We start from the raw sequence: 23,965 nt of genomic DNA, 5'->3' as shown, positions 1-23,965 counted from the left end.
GGAGGTACACACTTTTAAGGTTTTATTTTCAGTGTTTCAGGAACCAATAAATCTGTGGCAGTTAACCTATGCATGGCAAAATACATAAAATACATATTCCTTTGTTTCATAATAAATAAACTTGTAGCGTGATAAAAGACTAGTGCAAACCACCATTGAAAAGTTGTATAAATAACACAACTCATACATCAGGAGTACCTTGTCCTAACAAGTTTACAGTACATCATAAGTTATCCCCCCACGTTCATACCTTATCTTTTCCATTTGAAAGTGAATAGCAGGAAAAGTCAAATAAACTTTTAAAATGTAGAATTATTCTATATTCAAGTTGCAGGTCTTTCTCTGTAACGGAGAGTTTGCATGTTTTCATATTTCCTGTAACGATCTGAAGACAACATTGAAGGCGTCCACGTAACAGCACCATGCAATGTACTAGCAATATAATCTATAAACTACAGTCTTATCAACATGAAGCAAAGACATGCAGGAAGAGCCTCAAGCTTTCACATTACCTTGTCATTCAAGTAAGCTTAAAAATATATAATTTATATTTCCTCACTTTCCTTTTCTTTTTCCTTAAATAAACCATGGATCATAAATGACAATCTTTCACCAAAATGTGTTAATATATCTCTTTGGTGTGCTTTGAAGTCTTCCAGAAAAAAAAAAAAAGGATCTCTAAGAATAAATTAATTAAAAACTGTACAAATAAAAGTATTTGCAGACAAGTTATTGACAATGACAAGACTACATTGATCACTCACAGCACACAAAACAAATTCCTACAAATCATGGGGGTGTGTCTTCAGGGTCTCTGAGGGTAAATTAGTACCCTGAGTATATGTCTATGATGTTTCTGATGGGCTCGGGTTTACACAGGAGATGTGGGGTACCAACTGAATATAAACTGACTAAGAGTTATTGTCCTAGGTCCTTGACCCTTTGTGTCCTGGCTTGACAGCTCTGGCAAAGGTCACACATTCATCAGTGTTTGGTGGTAACTATAAACCTTTTAAAAATTTTAACACGTACAGCAACTCCTCCCCTTGTAATGTAAATCATATACTTGACACTGTCATTTTCAAATGGAAGAGGATTCAGTCCTCATGTCACAGATGAAAGAAAATGCATTAAAAATAAAGTCTTTCTTTAAAAAAAGATGGACACAGCAGTATAAAAGAGGAGTTGGCCTTTTTTTGTTTGTGTGTGTGTGTGTGTTTTTAAAGCTTTAAAAAATGGACAGGATGCCATCCTAACACTTCCTCAGACTTCACAGTGTGTGTTGGCGTCCTAAAGAACTTATGGTCAAAAACATAACTCCTTATTACCCAACAGGTCTGGACATAGCAAGGAGGCAGCATCTGAAACTCCCAACTTAAAATCAAAACAGCAGAACCCAACAGAGGAAGAAGAAAGCACTTGTAATTACTTGGAGTTTATAAAAGATCACAGTTTCGCAGTTTTCTGTTTCGGCAGCTCTTCCCCATTTCTGCACGAGCAATCACAGTGGCAAGACATGTGGAACTATATTAAGGTGGCTGCACTTTGCTTTTGTTTTGTTTCTAGAAAAAAAAATCACACAATCCAATCCTGTATAAAAATATCATGTTATATGGTGAGGTCAGTAATAAAAGCATAGGAATTAAAATGATAAATATTAGAAATCAAAGTTTTGTTCGTTTTACAAAAGCTTTTGGATACAGGCACAGTCCAGGTCTGTTGTCAGTGCAGCAAGTGTGTGTTTTACAATCGAGAGGCCTTTGCAGAATTAGGTCTCTACCAGAAGGCTCAAAAGCAGCCCTCATTATGGTGTCAGAGGCATCTGAGAGGAACTCCAGGACATGGAGAGGGCCTGGGTTGCTGTGTTAATATTCTTTTTTCTCTCATTTAATAGATACACACATACACACACACACATATTGTATTGGCAGTGTATAACTCAATTTCTTCACTCATTTTCCTTGATAGAATCTGCCTCCAGGACTGTCCCCCTGCAGTGTACAAGTCCAACTTGGTTGCTTTTTATTTGTTTGCTATTACTTTTTCTCCCCAGTGCTAGAGACTGAACCCAGGGCCTTGTACACACTAGGCAAGTGCTCTACCACTGAGCTGCATCCCTCTTCCTGTTTTGTTTTACTGTTTTTCTGTTTTTTTTTTTTTAAGGAGAAAAGGAAATTAAGAAACGAAACAAAACAAAACAAAACAAAAAAACCCACAACCAAATATCTTAATTAAATTAATTAAATGTACAAACACCATAGGGTTTCATACTGAATAAATAGGGCTAATTAGACCCGGTGGCAAGTGTGAGTCACCAGTTTGTCTCAGGATCTGATCTGCATTGTCCTTAGGTTAGGATGTGGTCCAAGAGCTCCCACTTATCAATAATAATAATCCTAATGTATCGTCCGCACGGCTTCGGGGTTCCCATTTCCGTACATTTCCTCATCCTCAGACTCAGAGGTGGTTCCATTGCTGGAAGGCGTGTGGAGGTGGCTGGGGGCCCCACTGGCCTGGCAGACGTACCACTCGTTGAGGTTGGTCACCTGAGGGGACAAAGTGCTGGATCGGCTCCTGGCAGGGTCCAGCACAGGCGACAAGTTGTCACCCATTGGAGCCCCCGCTGAGGAGTAGCCCAGGGCTCCTGGAGAAGGTGGGGGGGACTTGCAGTGAATCTTCATGTGCTTCCTCAGAGAGCTTGGGTGAGTGTACGATTTGTCACAGCCTCGGATCTTGCAGTAGTAGGGCTTGTCGCTGGTGTGCACATGCGAGTGTTTCTTTCGGTCACTGCTATTGGCAAACTTCCTGTCACAGCCATCAAATTCACATTTGAAAGGCTTTTCTCCTGTAACAAAACACAGGGAAAGTTAACAGTTGCTTTCCAGAGACCTCGCATTTGAAGACATTTCAGAACAAGTGGGGGTGGGGGGAGCATCCCTCATGCTCCTGAGGAGCAACTTGCAGCTTTATTCCTGACTACACAAGGGAAGAGGCACTGCAAGGCCTGGCCTGCATCCCCTGGACTGGAGGCTTTGCTTAGACTTGGGTTATGAGGACCAGAGGTTAGCTCCTGTAGCATCAGAGGGGTTAGAGTGACATCTGACATTTAGGAAGTGTCACCAAGGGCCTCCATGCTAACCCCACCCCCACCACCTTAGGGTCAGAACACAGAAAAATGCAAGTGTAAGATTCTCCCTGTTAAAATAAATACAAATGAAACCATATTTCCAAAACTACGTGTATAGAAAATTGAAGAAGAGGGGCAAAATAAAGCCATGGACATATATACTAAGTTTGCCGTAGCTCAGGGGCACAGTAAGATGGCAGTGGCTTGTATCTGAGGGCCTTCCTAGATCTCAGTGATGAAAAAGAGTGACCACTCTTCTCTTTAGAAATAAAGACACCTGTGAAATACATAATCTTGAGGTTTTACAAAGCTGGTTGGGCAGAGGTCAGGCCATTGGCTTCTGCAGCCCACCAACTATCCTCATAGGCCTGAGGAAACTTATCCTGACAGCCTTCTTCACCATTGCTTTTTAAAGCATAAGTCCTTTGGTCTATAACCTCTTTTAATTTAATTAATTTAACAGTCTCAAGAACACAACTCCTTATATACAAGGCCAGGAAGTGCTTAAGTAAAGCTGTAACTAGGGAAATTTAGCCATGTCAGTTTAGTTTATAAACAAGAGAAGACAACAGGTTAGATTATAGCTGAGTTCTCCCTCTCACCCCAACACCTATGAGCTTGATGTATTCAGGTCCAAAACTGAACTAGTCATCCCATAATACTATTTCATTATATATATATATATATATATATATATATATATATATATATATATATATATATATATTTGCTGCCCCATTGGGATGATTAAAAAAGCAGAGCAAAATATCCTACAAAAACAAAACCCGCAGCTGCTCAGACACAGAACACAGGGCAATGTTCTTTGTTTTGGATAAAATGTTTAGAAAGACAACAGTAAATAAATGTCTGTGGTTAATTATCTTATTTTCTGCATACAAATATTTCAGTGAAATCTTTTTTTCTCTCTCTCATCAGTGTTAACTGCTCCAATGCCAGAAGATGATAACAAAGGGTATTTAAATGCCTGGGGTGCTTCTTCCCCAAGAGAAAATACTGTTTAAAAACGGAGTGGGAGTTACTTGGGAAATGTACCTCCTACATTAATGTGGAAGGGACACACAGCTCAGTGATAATCACTTCCTTTACAAATCCTCTACAGATGAGAATAAAACAAAACCAACCCCTTCCTACCAGAGTGTGGAGGTCAACGAGTCTGTGCTACACCGTAAGCTCAAGGCAAGCCTCATCTAACACAGCACCCTTTAAAATATATATTATGTTATATATTCATACTTAGAATCAGCCCTTCAACATGGAGGCTTAAGTGGTTTTATGCATTCTAAGCAAATGCACTACGGTTCAAATTTCTCGTGTTTCTAAGCAGCTTACATGTCTTTGGATTAAAAAAATAAGTCTTTTGAATATCCTTGGCTTTTCTGTAAACACTGGAGAAAGAGCATCGCAGGACTCAGTGAAGAAGGCAGGGAGTGGAAAACAAGGTAGGAAATAAAGGACTGCGGTGGGGGGGGGGGAAGTAAGCTAGAAAGAAGTGAACAGCCCACATTGTCTAGAGGCCTAGGAAGGCCTAACCGGAGGGGCTGGGGCAGCCCCAGTGGATACGTTTGGGCCACTGACAGAAGGGTCATGTCAGAAGTGAACTATGCGGAGTTTCGGAGACTTGGTGCTTGTAGGAAAGACCTGTGTGGATACTGCCTAGAGCTTGCCAACTCCCTCTAGACACTGGCCAGACACAGGTTATAAATGCAGCTGAGGGCACGAGGGTCAGGAAGCAGGCCTTGAGGAGTGGTCTGGGGATTAGCCCTTTATCCATCTGCTCTAGGATCCCAGATAACCCCACAAAGGGAAGGCGGTGTTGCAGGGGACGGAAGGAAGCGGGAACTGTCTCTATGTGGATTCAATGCCCGGTGGCTGACAAAGCCCCGGGACAGCCAAACGCTGGGCAGGCTATGCACAGAATCCGGAGATGCCAGCGTCCCTCTCGAGGGCCACCACACAGGCTCCACCTGGAAGGGTCCGTGCAGCCTCTGCGTGTGGGAACAAGAAACGGAACCAAAGAAAACCCTGCCGCGGGGTCCCTTCCTGCCACAGATGGGGTCAGAGGGCAACCTGTCCTGTGGGAACCCAAAAGCCATGAAGCGAGTCAGTTTCTCCTCGGTCTGCCAGCAGCCTTTAGGGTGGGTGAGGTCCACTCTTCTCCCGAGGCCTAGGAACATGGAGAGGGCCCTCCTGCACTGCATTGGAAAGTTCTCTTCGGCCCTGGCTGCACAAAGCGTGCAGCTGGCTTAGCTGGCCTGGGTGTTTTTTAACGAGAGTCTCTAGGGAAGTTTCCGTTTGGAAAAGTCATTAAGGAGAATTGATTCCCGGTTAGGGAAAGGAAGGGAAGGAGAGAGAACGAGAGAGAAAAAAAGGCCTCTAAGGAAAACGCACTTCTAGCCGGTCCTATCATTCTGTGGGTCCTGCGGGTTACAGGGAGGCCTGCAAGATGTAGAGCCACAAAAGCAAGGCCTGAGGCTGCAGTCTGGACCACCTGAACCCAGTTGCTCTCCTAAAGACCGATGGTCCCTGCAAACGGGTTGCCTTTTTCCCTGGTGCGCCGATAAATCAGTCAAGTGATTATTGAATGTAAACTCAGGTTACCTTAAGTGTCCTCGGAGGAGTAATATTGCGTACCATATAAATCTAGACTATACTCGCGCTCCACGGGGCTTTAGACGGGCGCGATTGTGAGTTCTACAGGGCCACAGGACCGACAGGGCCTGTTCCTCTACCGCCCCACACCTCAGCCTCCCTCACCAGGGCCACCGAGCCCCGACGTGCTTGCTCTACAGTGGGAGGAGGAACCTCAGGGAGTTGAGAGAGTTTCCCCCAACTTCCACAGAAGGGTAGGCCTTACTGACTCAGGCAAAGCATCCCCACAGGGACGAGAACCCTCTTCCCTAAAAGGACAGAAGCCAACTTCTTCAGTGGCCAACACACTGTAGAGCGGGCTAGTGGAACCTGTGTGAGTCGGTGAGTGAGGGTATGTAAATCAAGTGTTGAGTTGAGGGAGAATGTGGAAAGGAGGTCATGGTGTCACAGGAGTGTGTGCACAAGGTCTGAAATGTGTGAGCCAGTGTGCGCCGCGAGCCGGTGAAGATGTACTAGATCGTGTGTGAAAAGGTTGGAGGCCTTCTAGGGTCTCAGGTCTCTCCCAAAGGCCTTCCTCAACCGGCCTCAGGGGCGGGGTCACCCGGACCCCTCTTCCCGGGTGGAGCCTCACTGACCAGCCTCTAATCCCACGCCCCCTCCCACGCCGTATCTCTGCAAAGCAGAGGCCGCGCGAGGCCCGCGTCTCGTGGGGGGAGTGAGGTCACCGAGCCACCCTAGCTAGAGGTCCCCCTTCCCCAAGGCCCTCCGGACCTCCTGGGGCCGGGCGCTTCGGGGCAGCCGACTGTCCTGGGCGCCTTCCTGCTGCTGCTGCTCCCGGGCGGCGGCGGCGGCGGCGGCTGGAGCGCGTTGCCGGTCCCGGTGGAGGGGTTGCGGGCGCGCTGGAGACTCGGCAGAGAGGGAGGCCAGCGCTGGGCCTGTGTGTGCTATCGAATTACTTATTCATAGAAAGAAAAGGGAGGGGGGAGAAAAAAAAGAAGTCACATGTCCGGGTTATACGTATATGGAGAAGCAGCAGAAAGAGGGAAAAATGAAAGCGAGCAGAAGGCGAAGCAGCGGCGAGGCGGCGGCGCAGCCAGGGACGGACACCCACCTGTATGAGTGCGCTTATGAATCTTGAGGTTCTCGGAGCGCGCGAAGACCTTGCCGCAGCCGGGGAACGGGCATGGGAAGGGCTTCTCGCCGGTGTGCACGCGGATGTGGTTGATGAGCTTGTACTTGGCCTTGAAGGGCTTGCCCTCGCGCGGACAGTCCTCCCAGAAGCAGACGTGGCTGCTCTGCTCCGGGCCGCCCACGTGCTCCACCGTGACGTGGTTCACCAGCTCGTGCATGGTGCCGAAAGTTTTCGAGCAGGGCTTGGCGCCGCTGGCCGCGGGCGGCGGCCCGGCCAGCTCCTCCGGGTCCAGCCACTTGCAGATGAGCTCCCGCTTGATTGGCTGCCGCATGTAGCGCAGGAAGGCCCCGGCCGCCCCCGGGAGGTGGGGGTGGTGCGGGTGCGGCGCGGGCGCCGGCGGTGGCGCCGGGGGCGGCGCGTGGTGCTGCAGGTGGGGCCCGGGCCCGGCCGCCGCCGCAGCCGCCGCTGCCGCGGCCAGGTTCAGGTTTAAGTTCACCGCTCCGTAGCCGTGCAGGGCAGCGGCCGCAGCGGCCGCCACCGCCCCGTAGTGCGCGTCCCCTGAGCGCGGAGCGAAGGGCGGCTCCGCACGGCCGTACAGCTCAGCGGCAGCCGCCGCGGCGGCCGCCAGCCCCAGGCGCATCTGGCCGTTGAGCGGGTGGCCGCCTGGAGCCCCCGGAGAGTCATGCAGCGCGGGAAAGAGAGCGGGGCCGCCGCCGTCCCGTCCCGCGTAGGTGCCGCTGGCCGAGATGAACATCCCGGCGGGGTGGGGAGGTGGGGTGGGGTGCTGAGGGGAGCTGCTGCCGGACTGCTGCTCCCCTCCGAGCGGGGCCCCGTGCATGGCCGCCGCAGGGGCCGTGGCGGAAAGGTCCCTCCGGAGGACGAAGTCCCTGCTGTGGCCTTTGCCGCTGCTGCCGCCGCCGCCACTGTTGGTGGCGGTGTAGCCCGAGAGGGCAGGAGGAGGAGGAGGCGGGGGAGGGGGAGAGGGGGACTGAGAGGGAGGAAGAGGAGGGGCTGGAGGCGGGGGCGCCGTGGCCTGCGCGCCACTGCTGCCCCCGCCGTCGGGGTGGGTGCGGGCGCCTGGGTGCGTCCCTGAGGCCCTGGAGCGGGCGCCCCGCCTGGGAGCCTGGGGCTGTCCAGGGAGCACCTGGGCTGGAGGGCTGGGGCCGTGCGCGCTGGCCTGTGCCATGTGCTCGGGTCCGAGCGCAGTGCTGGCCACACCGGGGTCAGTGCCTAGGTCCCGCGGGTGGAGATGCGTGGCGGCGGCGCGGAGTTGGGAGTGGGCGGGCGGGCCAGCCAGCACCGGGAGGCCTGTCATATTCTGAAGCTGTTGGGCCTGAGCCGTTGCCAAATCTGCTAATCTCAGCGCTGGCGGGTTCCTCTTGCTCAAAGGGACCTCCATCATAACTATACAATCAGGCCCATAGACGCTCACTGGGGGGACTTTTCCCCCCTCTGCCCGCCTTCAAAAACATGTATATATTAGGCGCTCTTTAACTTCTTGTGTCCTCGCCTCCTAACTGCTTATTCTTGTCCCCACTCTATCCTCCAGCAATTGGCAGAGTGAACACCACATTTGAGCTGCACAGTGGGACCGAGATTTTGGAAATGGCACGGGTGGGATTGGAGGGAGCCCTTTGATTGGCAGCTGCCTCGGCTGCGCGATTGGCTCCGGTTCAGGCTCTTGGCCCAGCAGGGAACCGCCTCCGTGCTCGAGACCGCCTGTGCTTTCACTTGGTGCCCCCGCCTCCCCGGGAGCTTTGCATCCCCGGTTTCCACAGAGATGCCCAAGTTCCACTTGCAGAAAGTTTACGGTTGTCCTGCGCTCTCGGTCGACGCCCCAAGAGTAGAGCGTCTGCTAGCTCCCGGCCAGAGTTCACCCGATTGCGAGGGGTCAGGGCACCTCCCCACCAGGGGTAAAGCTAGAGGGCTGACAGGGGAGGGGGGTGGGGGGCGGTTAGAACCCACGGATAGCAGCACTTTCTACCTCCTCTCCTGGATGATCCCTTGGCTGCTGTCTGGACCGAGTGACTGCATCTGTAACGATGCCAGAAACGTCTTCTATGATCCCCATCTGCCCCTGGGCCCACGTGGAGTTCAGACTGGAAGCCGAGTGAGGACGGTTATTAAACTATATTGGTTACAAAACAACTCGACGGAGCTTGACAAAGTACCAAAGTATATATATATATATATATATATAACCTTTCCTCAAAGAAACAGTCTTGATTGGACTTCTTAGTTCATGGATTGAACATGGTTCAAAGGAAGGAGCTCAAGTTGTAATCTCACCAAGCAAGGGTTCTAGGGCTGCTGCTGCTGGTGGTGGTGGTGGTGGTGGTGGTGGTGGTGGTGTGTGGGAATACGGAAAAGGGCAAAGCTAACTTTTGTTTCTCAGATACAGTGCCAGGGAAAGCCATATGCCATCCCTCCTAAGTGAAGCTGTTAAATAAGATGTCCTTTAAGGAGAATTCCTCCTTCCTGTCCAGAAAGCACTCCACATACGTACCTCAGTTTCTCCAAAAGGGCCACAAACTAGAATAGGCCAATAATATGTTTTAAAACCAGTAAGTATCTTGACTATTTATTTATTAATAGAATAAGTTTCCTCCTTCCTAAACCGAAATGTCATGCTTGAAAAAACTAGGATCTCATGGCCCAGGTTTTAGCGAATGCTATCTATTTGCCACCAAACAAGCTTTTAAAAAAACATAAGTAGGTCCGTGCATCATGGAGAGCTTCGGGCAAAGAAGTGTGAGACACCCCCTTAAATAGGAGTGCCAATCTCCCAAAGTCTCATTTGTTTTTTTTAAATAAAATATTCTTAATTTTGTGATGTTCTAAAATGCTCAAATTTGAGCAAATACTATTTCGATTCCTTCCATTAAAATCATTTATAAAGTAGCAAAGTCGGGTTGAATGTGACGCCACACACATCCAGATGTGGAAAGTGGGGGTAAGGTAGGGTGGGGGCAGGAAAGAAAGAAAGCATATTTAAGCTTAATTTGTTTGTAGTTTGAGTAAAGGTCAAATCCCCCCCAAAAGCTGTCATCAAACCATAGTTCTCAAAAGAAATAAATATTATTTCAAAAGGATTGGTTTGCTAGTGCCATTGACAGCGGTGTGAACAGTCTCTATGAACCTTGGGAAGGTCATTTCTCTTATAACCCTGACAAGCAAACAAAGGCAGTCATGCCATCACACTGCAAATGCCTTTTTTTTTTCTTAAATGAAGTTTAAATCTAGGAAAAAATGCAAAGGGCATGAGCAGAAACACACACAGTTATCAGTGACTAAATCCGCATCTCTATTTGGGGAGAGTTCTCGGATGACTTGTTTCAGAGACTTTAAACACCTTGAGCCAGCCAAGGAAAGGCTGGGGGAGCGCAGTGCCGTCTGTGTAGATGTCACCCTGGGAATTACTACCACTGTCTCCGTTTCCGCGAAGGACATTTCAAATGATTTTCCTTTATTCCAACCTCTTGGCAATGAACGCCCACAATAGCAGTAATGAGAGCTCTGAGTTTGCTCCTGCAGATTATCTGCAAAAACAAGCCAACCCCAAAAAGTGAATAAAGAAAATAAGTACGACCTAGTTTATAATATAGACCGTTGAGCAATTTTATTGTGCAATAAAATGGGTACCTCCAGCCCCTTCAAAATAGCTTTTTGTCAAAATTATAACTGCTTTGTTTTATTGAATTGCTGAAATTTAATGGTTTAATGGGTGGAGGCATGAAGGAAAGGCTGTAAAAAATGTGAATAATGCTACAGCAGAGCCGTGTGGAATCTGGAACCCGCCTCCTTGTACAACTCTTGTTAAACACAGCATGATATGTATCTGTCATCGATTTAATATGTCTTAATTCAAATATAGCTCCGTGATCAATTTCTTTTTATAGGAGCCTTAAAAAGAAAGAAAGAAAGAAAAATACTTTCTTAGGAAATAACAGAGATTTGAGTGGTGACTGAGAAGGGAATATTTACAAAGTGAGCTTAATGAATATTTAAATATATGACCAAACCCAAACCCTTAAAAAGATAATTGACCCAGGTAAATCGACTTGAGATGCTAATTCTTAAAAGAAAGGGCCGGGGAGCAAAATTTCAATCAACACCAATAAGGCGCCAATAAACCGCCTGCCAATTAAACCTGAGAATAGGCCTAGCTGCTTGGTCTTCAGGAAGGCTCGCTGTGGATTTCCGGGATTGCCTTGCTTTATAAAAGGGCTTTTTATTTTGTAGACGCGCTTTTTGTTATTGTGATGACCCGCCTGACCCCAGGTGCGCTGTTTCTTTTTCAAGCTATTTGGGAGCCAACCCAAAAACCCCCTTAAATCCCAGACTTTCTAAGGATGCAGTCGTTGTCTCACTGCCTAAATAAACAACAATTTCCAGAGCGTTGAAGAGAATACTGTTCTAGTTTCCAAAGTAGGGAGTGGAGTTAGCCACTTCTTAACGTGGAACTTACCCAAACTCATGCTGGAGTCTGCACTTTGTGCTGCAGAGGCCCTTGTGGAAGGTAGAGCTATAGTAAGCTTTGGAAATACCAGCGCTGTAAGGCACCAAGGGCTGAGGGGACCGTGCGTTTAGAGACTTCACGTTGGCTCCAGGATCCCCCAACCTCTTTCCAGCCCCCCAAACAAAGGCGCGCGGAGGTGGAAGGCACAGACAACTCCCAGCTGGCGGGAACCCGATAACCACACCGCAGCTTAGCTGCCTAAAGGCCACAGAACTTGGCGCTTGAGACGCTGCGGCCGGCTTCCCGCTGCCGGGAGGGTGGCATGCGTCTCCCAGCTCCAGGTGCCATCAGTGCCTCACTTAACACAGTCAAGTTCCCTACGATGGGTGTGGACAATTAATAAACTCTAAGGGAAGTGAATTGGACATTTCCTGGCTCTTGAGCCTTTGTTTGATTGTTTCTCCAGGCGGACGGGGGGGGGCGTATTGGAGGACGGTGGGGTGGACAAGAAAGGATCTGGGGAGACCCACCGAGATGTCTTTTTATTGCCCCTGCAATTGCTTTACGACTAGCCAGTCCCGCGTGGTTTCTGAGAGGCAGCCTGCATGCAGAAGGGCTGGGTGCCGGGCAGATTTGCAAAGTCTAGGGCGCTTTGGGTTGAATCAGGCAGGTTCAAGGGCGAACTGGGCGGGAGTGCTAAGGGATGCTTAACCCATTCAGGTTGGAAATTGCTATCAAGCACTAAGGGTGGTGGTGATAGTCCACCCAGATTTTTCTACAAGCCGGAGCCAGGAAGGCAAGCGGGCCAGCAAATCTTCGTTTTAGCGGGAGCTCTGTCAAGGCAAGAAGGGGTGATGACTGTAGGTTCAAGAGCTTGTCCCAAATCAGGTGCACTAGGCTTCCAGGACAGCAAGGTCTAAAATGGACTCATCTGTCCATGCCCGCCGCCCCGTCTTCTCTGGACAGGGATCAGATTCTATATTCTGGTGTCCTCCCGGCTCAAGATTTAGGCTGGCACGGAGGCTACGACGTGGCTTAGAGACCTTGGTCCTCAAAACCGTCCAGCTGCAATTCACAGCCCCTTTTCGAGGATTGTCTCTTTCCCACTCTCCTGAACTCATACAGAGTCATCAGGCTCCACGGACACGTGTGGTGAGGGGTGCGAGGGAGGAAAAGGGAAAAAAAGAAAAAGAAGAAAGAAAAATGTACTTAATGCTAAGGTTTATGATCCTTGTGACACATTCGAGGGCGTGATGAAGAAAAGGCACAACTGTGTGGGGAATGTTGTGTGTGTGTGTGTGTGTGTGTGTGTGTGTGTGTGTGTGTGTGTGTGTGCAGTGAAGACCTGGCCCCATCCTGTATCCACTTGAAGTTTGTATTGAAAAGCTATAGAGAAAAAATGATCCAGCTTACCTTTACTGTAACAAAGGTAACTTGTGTGAAAATCTGCCTGTGGTCAAATATTCCCACTTGGTATTATTATTATTATTATTATTATTATTATTATTATTATTATTATTATTATTATTTAGTTTTTTGAGATGAGGTCTCTCTATGAATCCTTGGGTGTCCTAGACTCCCTTTGTAGACCAGGCTGGCCTTGAACTCAATCCCCCTGCCTCTGCCTCCAGAGTGCTGGGATGAAAGACGTGAGCCACCACTCCTGGCTCAAAATTATTTTTACAATTAGAGATAGGGGCTGTTTGAGGAAGCCTTTGACCTTCCTTTGACCATTAGGAGTGGGTGAGGATAGCTTGAGAAGCACACGAATGTGTCCTAAAATATGCTCAGAAGGTCCAAGTAAGAACCATGGAATGGTTTTCCACGGTCAAGGTACACACAACAACCAATGTTTAAATTTTTTAAAAAAGAAAGCCTGAAGTGGACTTTTCTTCATCTCTCATAGTTGGCTGTCTTGGAAGTCAGATAAAGAAGCAAGTAGAAGCTTCAGTGTATGTATTTATTTCAAAATTTGGGTGTTGCTCCCCCACTGACCACCCCCTTCAATAACTACACTTCAATATTTGAAGAAGCTGTTAGGATAAATCAAATAGTGACACGTTGATGGTTTTACTTGTGTAAGCAATATGGTTGACATATGGCATTGTTATTTATGAATGACAGCATAAATTGTATTACAACGTCTACTGGAATAATACTGCACTTTATTGGAAAGCTGCTCGTTTGTCGTTTGCCCACAAGCCCAAAGAATACCAATCTTTGAAATAATTAAACATGTTTCTGTAAGCTATAGCCTCCTGCTTTTTGTTTGTTTGTTTGTTTTTGTTTACTTATTTGTTTTTTTCCTGTTTTTATTTTGTTTTACAGCATTGAAAACACTCCCATCAAAAAGAGTCTATTTTCCAAAACCACAGTTACAGTCACCCAGTTGAGGGGTCTGGAAGGCTGATGGCTTTTTCACCCCCTTTCAGACAAGTACAAAAGTATTTACATCCTTGTTACTAAACTACTGCTGGGCACATATTTTATATTGAATTTTTAAAAATTAGCTCAACTACAGAGTTTAACTATAAAGAGAAAAGACATGAAGCCATGGAAGAGCTTTGTTATGTTATGAGGTCTTCACTCACACCCTCCTTAATGTTATTTAACAGTATTTTCACAACTTCCTCTTCTTTTACATTACACCTTTCTTGTCAAAGTCACGATAAAAGCCTTTTGTTCTAGGTGGCTGTTACAGAAGGGGCTTCCCAGAGCACACATGTAGTCTTTGATGGGTCAGAGGTCACCCAACTCAGGAGTAGCTGAGAAAGTAGACTCAAAAGTAACCTTCAACTTAATGTCTTGTTGGTGATCTTGCTCAATTTTGACTGTGATATATATATGTATATATGTATATATATGTACATATATATGTAGTGCTATAACTCTGTAAAAATGAGATTTTGTTATTATTATTGTTATTATTATTATTGTCTTAGATATAAAAACAATGTATTGCATACTTTTCCTCACAGTCAACCCCCCCTCATTAATACTCCTTTCTTTAAGGGAAATAAAAATAAAATTGAATGTTACTGCGGTCAAGAGTCACAATAACACATTCAGTAGATGGTCTAGTTGTTTGTGTTAGGTGTCCCCTGTACCACAATATATACCTTTATGTGTGAGAACACAGTGGGAGAAAACATCATTTATTCTGCTGTATGTGCACATCATGCTAGGAGGGTTCAGTAGACACCATTCAGAGGCCCAGGTAGTAAAAGTAGTTGCTGACGACGATGCCTGGATATTTGTGGGGTTTGCTTCCCTTCGTCCCTGTCCCTTAGTTTTGTTTTGTTTTGTAAACACACTACAAACTTTTTGATCCAACCTTGATTCTCTGCGCTTGCCGGGAAATGTGCCCTTGCCAGGGGCCCAGGGGCGGATGTCCTCAAGCTGAGCTTTTGCCCAGTTTGAGAAGAACAATTTGGAGAAAGAAGTACAAAGAAAGAACATGCTTCTCAGCACGGACCGTTACCGGTTTGGAAGTTTGACACCGCAGCAGACCAGCCCGTCTAGAAACCCGCTGGAAAAAAAAATGAATTTGCTCACAGTGCCTGCTTTCCTTCCATCCTTCCACTAAACAACCCGAGTCTACTTTTGAGGAAATAATACTGAAAGCCCTTGCGCTCGCGCGTGCGCGCGCGCGCGCATACACACACACACACACACACACACACACACACACACACACACACACTGTTCTTTCCTCTCTTTCGCTTTCTCCTCTCCTTCAAAAAAAAAAAACTCTCAAGAAGGAAAAGGTTGGTGTTTCCCCACCCCCACCCCCACCCCCGGTTTGCCGAGAAATAAAACACTTTTGAGGGGACCGAGATGTGACTTTGAACTTGGCTCAGCTCCTCTGTTTCCTGCAGCGAGAGGAGACCTGGAGCTGAGAAAGAATAGCCAGGAGGATCCAGCCCGCAAGCTCTCCGGCGGGAATTAAGGCGTCTGCCCCATCGCTTGGGCCCGGGAATCCAGCGGCTGCAAGCGCCCAGCCGCGCCGTCCTGAAATGCAGGCGCAGCAAAGGAGAAATCAAAGTGAAAGAAGAGAATAGGTCAAAAAGGAGAGGGAGGGAAGAGTGGGGAGGGGTGAGAAAGTGGGAGAAGAGGAAAACTTGCAAGTGTGGGGGATTGAAAAAAGGAAGTAAGGTTTTTAGAATGGGTAAGGCTGTTATTCTCACAACCAATCTTAGGTTTAAAAAAAACTGGGAGTGGTTGTATTTTTAGAGCAAACTATCATGTGCATTTTCAGTATAAATTGATAAGGCAAGGAAATGTGAAATACTGAATTGGGCAGGGTTTTTTTTTTTTTAAAAATATATAAATAAATGCACGGAAGCGGAAGGCTTTCTGCTTAGATACTGCCCCCTGTCCCCCTCCGCAGTTTAGCAGGTCAGCTTGACATCTGCTCTCAGAGAGAAGGGACGGGGTACCGGTGGAAAGGGGACTATTTCCTGCCTCCGGCTTCCAGGAAAGCTCATGTTTCCAGAGATGCCTTCTTGTGGTGGTCTGTCTCCTTCTTGTCAGGGAAGGGCCAGACAGAAGAAGCTAAGGACTGAGGCCAGCTTCCACAGTTGAGCCAGACCCACCTAAGGTCTGCAATCTTGCTTGAGAAAGCAAGGGACCGCATTCACTGCAGCAAGCCTCAGCAAGAGTATTAGTCCAGCGTGTTTATTTTGGTGATTTCATTTCAATATAAATTTCCAAATGTGTTGTTATACTCTCGCCCGAATTTTATCTCAGTTCCCAGCGATTTATAATAAAAGCAGTTCTCAGGCCTGACAAAGTAAGGCGGTTGGCCACAGGTTGAACCTTCACACTCCCCCAGACTCTAGGCCGGCAATCCCCTCTCCGTTACCACAAGAGTGCAATCTGAGGGCCTTTGGGACAAGGAGTGTTCTTAGTGGCAAAGCCAGCCTGGGGTCGAGGGAGGGCTGCACTTGGTGTGTGTGTGTGTGTGTGTGTGTGTGTGTGTGTGTGTGTGTGTGTAAGCGTTGCGGTGGGTTCGCCAAAGAAAGGGTGGCATTTACTATGAGGAAGGTTTAAGGCCCACAGCTTCTTTTTCTGAGGCCCTGAGTCTGATACAGCAACATACAAATTATGGCCTAAACCTTGCTTGATTCTGGCCATTCTGTTTCCTAACCCAGTGCGACTATGGGACCAGTCAGTGGGTATCACCAGGAGCGTGACAAAGCTCTGGGGGGGGGGGGCTACTGCGTAGGGTTTATTGCTGTAATCTGAGCTGAACGCAATCGGGGCGGGGTGGGGAGGGGGTAAGTATGCCCAGGGGCCGGTGGTGACCACTGCCTGGGGTGGGCGCAGTTTCTAGGTGAGAGTCCAGCCAGTGGAAAGAAGGGGTAAGGTGGACGTTATCTGGATCCACCGTCCTTCATCCGTGTTTTAACGCCTCGAAGCAGATTGGTCAAGGTGGGGAAGGCGACTGTAAGGGGCTGAGAAGCGGCGAGAGACCTGTCCCTGGTCCCCGTCAGGAAAAGTGCCCTCGCTCCCTCAGGGCCTCGGCCTGGTGACTCAGTTGTTAATAACATCTCTACAGCCAAGGGTGCTTTGGGCCAGGGTTCCCAGGTTTTTCGGTATCGCTAGGAAGTGCGTGCAGTCTCTGAGGGTTTGGTAGCCTCTGGCAAAATATGAGGGGGCAGGGTGCAATCTGGCTCCAGGATCCGGCGGAAGGCAACAAGACCCTTTGGTCTGGGACTGCGTTAAGTTCGCAGCTGGACTCTTGCAATAGCAGCCTGGGGTCGGTAGCTACCAGGCCAGACGCGCGCGCGAAGCTCTGCAGGCCGGCAGGCCCAGCCCGCGCGCGGCGAGCTCGGCCTCTGCTGCTGTTGCACAGAGGGAGCCCGGCGAAGGGAAGAAGGGGCGGGCTAGGCTCAGGGCGGGGGCGCAGTATTGACGAGACCGTGGTGGCCAATAGCCGATTCTGGAGGGCGGGATGGGCGGGAGCCGCCGTTAAAGGGGCGGTGTGACCGGGCCTGGATCTGGAGGGAGGGATGCCCGGGCGGGCTGGAGCCCAGAATACGCGGGGGAGGGGAGAGGAAAAGGAGGGGACACACACACATACACACGCACACACTAAATAAATAAATAAATAAAAAGGCTGCTGCTGCGGCCTCAGCGCCCACTGAAATAAACAGAAGCGGTGGCGAAGGCTACCCACTGCAGCCGCGAGGGAGAAACTGGTGTTGGCCTCCTGGCATTTGCTCATGCCAAGGACGTTGCTCTGTCCTTGCTAGTGCGAGCAATCATTCCCGGACTAGCGGTCAGAGCGGATCGGCAGGAGGAAGGGGAGAACCAGAGATCACTTTTTTACTGTTGTTATTGTTTTTCAGACTAGCCTCACCCTGCTCCCCTCCCCCTCCTTGCCTTCTCCCCTCCCACAGTCGCCCCCCCCCCTCCCCTGCTCCTCCCCTGCCTCCTCCTCCGGCCCAACTTAAAGAAAGAGGGAGCGTCGCGCTCTTTTCCTTCATCTGGGGGAATTCGTGGCTGCTGCAAGTTTACTACTCCGGGCGTCGCCAATGCCAAGCTCTGAGGACCGGGAAGGCTAAACTCCCGCAGCAGCCGCGGAGCCGAACAATACCCACGGCGCGCAGCGAGGCGCGAGCAAGGCCTCGAGGGAGGGAGCGGTCACCGGAGCACGCCGTGGACTGGGCGCCGGGCCTCCTCCTCCCGGCTGCCCAGCGCCCCTGCAGAGATCAGGTGGAGCCGCGGGTGTGCCAGGCTCTGGGGCTGGCGGAGCTCGCCACAGTCGGCTCCCTGCCTGCCTGTCTGCGCACAACCACTACCCTAGGGCACTGTGGCCCCGAGGCTGCGGTGACTTCATTCGGCGGACGCCGCTGATCTTAGCCCGGCTCCGGTCCGCCGGCAGTGCAAGGCAGCTAGCGAGTGAGTGCGAGCGTGCGCGCGCGGGGGCGCGCAGGGGTGGGGGCCGCAGCGCTGCGCTCGCCCTCCGGCGGCCCCCCTCTCCTCCGCTCCCCACACCTCCCTCCGTTCCCTCCTCCCGCCCGCCCTCCCCTGCCCTGCCCGCCCGCCCCCGCCGCAGCTCCTTTAATACACTTTGGTTCTCCGCCTGGCTTTGGACTCTTCTCCTCCTCCACCTCCTCTTCCTCCTCCTCCCGCGCCTCCTCCACCGCCGCCTCCTCTTCCTCTCTGCGCCTTCGTTCTGCGCCCGGCCGCCCGAGGCAGATTCAGGCGGCGGCGGCGGGCGCAGCAGCGCGACTCCCGGGACTGCAGTCGCCAGTGTTTCCAGCACCGGTTCGAGAAGCCGGGCGTCCGCAGGACGTGCCTCGCCAGTCGGTAGAGGGAACCGAGGCAGCGGGGCTCACCGGGGCCGGCGGGGCGGCCGGGCGCGCTGGCCATGCTTCTGGACGCGGGGCCGCAGTTCCCGGCCATCGGGGTGGGCAGCTTCGCGCGCCACCACCACCACTCGGCCGCGGCCGCGGCGGCCGCGGCGGCCGAGATGCAGGACCGCGAGCTGAGCCTGGCGGCTGCTCAGAACGGCTTCGTGGACTCGGCCGCGGCGCACATGGGCGCCTTCAAGCTCAACCCCGGGGCGCACGAACTGTCTCCTGGTCAGAGTTCGGCGTTCACGTCGCAAGGTCCGGGCGCCTATCCAGGCTCGGCCGCGGCGGCTGCTGCGGCCGCGGCTCTAGGGCCCCACGCCGCGCACGTTGGTTCCTATTCGGGGCCTCCCTTTAATTCCACCCGGGACTTCCTGTTCCGCAGCCGGGGCTTCGGGGACTCGGCGCCGGGAGGCGGCCAGCACGGGCTGTTCGGACCCGGCGCCGGCGGCCTGCACCACGCGCACTCGGACGCGCAGGGCCATCTTCTCTTCCCTGGCCTCCCGGAGCAACACGGGCCGCACGGCTCGCAGAACGTGCTCAATGGGCAAATGCGCCTAGGGCTGCCGGGCGAGGTGTTCGGACGCTCGGAGCAATACCGCCAAGTGGCCAGCCCGCGGACCGACCCCTACTCGGCGGCGCAGCTCCACAACCAGTACGGCCCCATGAATATGAACATGGGGATGAACATGGCAGCGGCTGCAGCCCACCACCACCACCATCACCACCACCCCGGTGCCTTTTTCCGCTACATGCGGCAGCAGTGTATCAAGCAAGAGCTCATCTGCAAGTGGATCGACCCGGAGCAGCTCAGCAATCCCAAGAAAAGCTGCAACAAAACTTTCAGCACCATGCACGAGCTGGTGACCCACGTCTCCGTGGAGCACGTCGGCGGCCCGGAGCAGAGCAACCACGTCTGCTTCTGGGAGGAGTGTCCACGCGAGGGCAAGCCCTTCAAGGCCAAATACAAACTGGTCAACCACATCCGCGTGCACACGGGCGAGAAGCCCTTTCCCTGTCCTTTCCCGGGCTGCGGCAAGGTCTTCGCGCGCTCCGAGAACCTCAAGATTCACAAAAGAACCCACACAGGTAATCATGGGTCCGGAGTGGGAATAAATGCACAGATTGTGTGTGTGTGTGTGTGTGTGTGCGCGCGCGCGCGAGCGCTGGGGGCTAACCCATCAGCCAAAGACCTGGAGAAGGAGAGTGCAGGACAGCCAGCGGCTTGTTTTGTTGGAGGATGGTAGAGTATTATTGGACTGGGATTATTCCATGTGCGGGTATTGAACTTTAATTGATCAGCGTAATACCAAATATATACTTAGAGCTATGCTGCTACCCCCACCCCCACCCCCAGTCCTGGTGAATAATTTCCTTTCTAAATAGAGCGCACAAAATAAAACAATTCTGCTCTAACTCCATGTCCGGGAACCGAGCCTAGCAAGGACTTTCCCAGCTTGTCTGAAAGAGCTTTGCTGCCACGAGTGTTTTTCAGAGGCTTGTGTATTTTCCCATCTCTTTGACTCAGGGTCCAAAATGCCCTTCCCAGGACTGTTTCCCATTAAATGAATCTGGTGTGAGCCGATCCCTGTAAAAGCGGTTTTCATTTTAAGAGTGTTTTTAAAGCCCATCTCGGGGTGGGTCGCAAGGGACTGACGGTGGTTTGTCAGCAGTTTGTGAGATTCTCTAATGGGCACCAGAGGCTTTGCGACTCCGACCCTCGCCCGGGCCAACCAGAGCCTCAGGCAATACGGCCCCGCGGGGCGATCGCGTGAAGGGAGAGACGCAAAAGAACGCGCCTCTCGCCTCATAGATTATTCATCTACAATCAGGTCTCAGCCAAAATCGCAGAAGACAATTTCCTAAAAGAAAGCCAAATGTTTTAGCAACTTCCCTCGTCAATATTTACTCCGAAGTGGGGATGAGCCAGAGGCCTATTGTTCTTTGGGGAAGGGAGGGAGCCGAGGTGCGAGACAACCTTTTAACAAGGCTTAAAATTTGAGAAATTTATTTGCATGAAATGCCCTGTGTCTGAGTGGTTGTCTTTAAAAAACAGTTTAGGTGCTAATGGAATTTAACGTTAGCTGGTCCGCTTTCCAAGTAGAAGGCGTTTGAGTTCTCACACCTCTAAATGACTCCAAGCATTTGGAATCCTGGCAACAGGATGCAGGAACCGCCAGAAAATCAAACAGGGAGATTTTGAAAGGTTTTCCTGACTCCAAACCCCCAAGCCCTTTTGCCGAGAGGTAGCAATCATTAAAAGACTACCTTATCGCTAATGTTTAACGGGCCCCCCTTAAAAAAAAAAAAAGACCGGCGTCTGTATTAGGATTATGGTTAATTCAATTTGAAGAGTTTTTGGATGAGAAATACTGGCTCAACCACTCTCCATAGCCCAGTATCCAAACAGCTCACAGCAACTCCAAATGTGATTGCCTACTGGCCCCAAAGAGAAAGCGACAGGAGCCCAGCCGCCTGTGTGGTTTTGATAATGCCCCAAATATTTTGTCAAAATAACAGCTTCTCAATGGCTAAACCAACTTGTTAGGGGAGCTGGGAGTCCAAAAGGCTTCAGAAAAGCGAACAGGGCCAGAGGCACCCTGAAATTCGTTAGAAATTTACAGAGATGGATGTCCGTGTGAAGGGAAGTAAATTACAAAATAAGTTAATAATGTTATTTGGTTAGGGAGAGCCAACCCGTTTCAGAGACTCAGCCCTCTCGCCCTTCTGTCCTCAACTGTACCCTAGCAGCCTTGATGGAGGACTTTGGGGTCCTGGGTGGCCCATAGCAAGCGCCCTGTTTACTGTCCACAGGGGAGAAACCTTTCCAGTGTGAGTTCGAGGGCTGTGACCGGCGCTTCGCCAACAGCAGCGACAGGAAGAAACACATGCACGTCCACACCTCAGATAAGCCCTATCTCTGCAAGATGTGCGACAAGTCCTACACGCACCCCAGCTCCTTGCGGAAGCACATGAAGGTACCACTGCGGTAGCCGGGTGGGCTAAGCCGTCCTCGGGCACCAGCTCCCAGCGGTCCGGTGAAGGTCCCCAGGGACCGAGGGGACACTCCTGGGGTGCTCTCGGCTCGGGGGTGGGGGGTGGGGCGGGGACCTGGCCTCACAGCAGCTGCACTCACACCCAGTCCCCTCTGGTCCCCACTCCCGGCTTTTGTCTTGCAGGTCCATGAGTCCTCCCCTCAGGGCTCCGAGTCCTCCCCGGCTGCCAGTTCTGGCTACGAGTCGTCCACACCCCCTGGGCTGGTGTCCCCCAGCGCAGAGCCACAAAGCAGCTCCAACCTGTCCCCGGCAGCGGCGGCGGCGGCTGCGGCTGCAGCGGCGGCAGCCGCGGTGTCCGCTGTGCATCGTGGCGCCGGTTCTGGCAGCGGCGGCTCCGGAGGTGGCTCGGCAGCCGGCAGCGGCGGGGGCGGCGGCGGGGCGGGCGGTGGGGGCGGCGGCAGCTCTGGCGGGGGCAGCGGAACAGCCGGAGGCCATAGCGGCCTCTCCTCCAACTTCAATGAATGGTACGTGTGAGGGGCCAGGCCTTTCTCCCATTCCTTGTTCCCTTCTCTACCGCAGCCTTCCCTAAACCCACCTTAGTATCTGTCTTGTTAAAATTATGAATCCAATTTTTATGGTGATGAAAAAATCTTACCAGCAGAAGGATTTTTAAACGTTTTTTTTTTTTTAAAAACAATCTAGGCATGAAAAGCAAAATCTCTTGTATGTCTCCGAAGCCGAAAACATAAAATAAAAATTTTAAGAAAGCAAACTCCACAAAAATAGCGAGTCAAACTTCCCTAGCAGCCCCCAGCCCACTTTCCCTCCCACATACTCCTCAGTCTTTTGACAAGCTGTACATAGCGGACTCCTGGTGATTTTAATGGCTTATTGGTGGATAGAAGTTTGTCCATTTGTAAACTCCGGATTGCGTTCCTTCCTGCCTTTCTCCCTTCCCCACGTGATGGGCCTTTTTCTTTTTTCTTTTAGTTTACCCGGTTTCTTTTTAAGTAACGTGGAAGAAAATGGTTTATTTTGTATTGTGGTATTAAATATTGTGTTCCTTTTTAATGAGGCAACTTGATTGTAAACTTCATGCAACTATAGACTGGAAAAAAATGAGCTGTGCCAAAGTCCCTTCTGTTTCTTCAGCACACCGACCCATACATAGCACACATCACCACCAACGCTTGTGAATGTATTTTTCTGTTAGCTGGGTTTACATGTGATGTTTCAGTGCTTTTGCGAGTTCAATTTGTTAGTTCCTGTATGAAAGATTGGGGGGGTGGGTGGGAGTAAACGTTGTGCCATTAGCTTTTTTTCCCCGTAATAACACCCCTTTGTAAATATCTGTTACCATATTTATCCATTTGTAATTAAATTATGGTATTAACTTGCTACAGAGGAAACAATATTTATAAAGAATGTTTCTTAACTATAAATATGTACAATTTGTGGGCATAAACTGTTTCAGATTTTTTTATTTGAAGGTTTAAGTGGTTTGATCATTTCTTGTGATGTTTTGAGAGTAATGCATACAGAAATATAATAAAATGTGTTGAAACTGCATGACCATCCTTTTTTTCCCTCTAGCAACGGTATTGAAGAAAATGAGCAGGATGCAGCTTAAAAGGCCTGGGCTGGGAGTGTGGGGAAAGTACCACCTTGCATTCTTTGGAGCAAGGTCTATTTATGCGCAGAGAATGGGCCAAACTGCCCCTTTGGCAGTAAGTCTCAAAATTATTTTCTACATCCTTTTGTTTGGTAGCTGAGGATGAATTAAATTTTTGGAAAGCCCCCATGAGGAATGGCGCAGGGACCTTCAGGGTGTCTAATGCCTCCATTATCTACGGGAATGCCTTTCTTTCTTCCAGCTATTTGGGCAGCCTTTAAGAGCACCAAACATTTCCTTATCCTTTGTTTTCCCTCCCTACCCTGCCCCCTTCCTCTCTCCCTCCCTCCCTCTGAAAAGCTGAGGTACAGTTATTTTTAATTGCACGGTTAAAAAACTGAGCTGAGTACTTTGTTTTTGAACTTGGCCCAGTGATTACAGTTTAAAGGGGCTCAGTTTTTTTCTCCTTGGCATTTTAAGCAGAGCTTGCTCAATAAATCCTGTTTATCGTAAGCAGTTCTGCAGTGGTGTTCAAGAGAAAGTAATAAATAGGAATAGAACATGTTTTGATTCCCCCCCCCCCCCACCATAGATAGAGATTTATCCATTCTGCGGGCTCAAACAGAAAGCAGCAAAGGCTAATCTTGCCAGGTGGAAGTAAGTGATTA

The 23,965-nt window shown here is 50.1% G+C and overlaps 2 protein-coding genes and 1 long non-coding RNA gene across 3 annotated transcripts; 2 read left to right on the top strand and 1 right to left on the bottom strand.

Moving 5' to 3' along the window:
• On the bottom strand, positions 1-8,425 carry ZIC5 (Zic family member 5). The gene is made up of 2 exons (XM_084767902.1): positions 6,849-8,425; positions 1-2,845 (listed from the first exon to the last, which is right to left on the bottom strand). The coding sequence occupies exons 1-2, from the start codon at positions 8,269-8,271 to the stop codon at positions 2,397-2,399; spliced, it is 1,872 nt and encodes a 623-aa protein (XP_084624028.1). The 5' UTR covers positions 8,272-8,425; the 3' UTR covers positions 1-2,396.
• Positions 7,528-9,433, top strand: LOC311589460. The gene is made up of 2 exons (XR_014776559.1): positions 7,528-7,596; positions 8,419-9,433. It is a non-coding gene; the product is annotated as an uncharacterized lncRNA (long non-coding RNA).
• Positions 9,434-17,807: 8,374 nt separating this feature from the next.
• ZIC2 (Zic family member 2) lies at positions 17,808-23,254 on the top strand. The gene is made up of 3 exons (XM_084767434.1): positions 17,808-19,778; positions 21,504-21,667; positions 21,869-23,254. The coding sequence occupies exons 1-3, from the start codon at positions 18,707-18,709 to the stop codon at positions 22,217-22,219; spliced, it is 1,587 nt and encodes a 528-aa protein (XP_084623560.1). The 5' UTR covers positions 17,808-18,706; the 3' UTR covers positions 22,220-23,254.
• The last annotated feature ends 711 nt before the right edge of the window (positions 23,255-23,965 follow it).

This window comes from Acomys minous (genome assembly GCF_964271855.1).
Source record: "Acomys minous genome assembly, chromosome: 18".
Classification (NCBI taxonomy): Eukaryota; Metazoa; Chordata; class Mammalia; order Rodentia; family Muridae; genus Acomys; species Acomys minous.
This window is presented reverse-complemented; position numbering and strand designations above follow the sequence as displayed.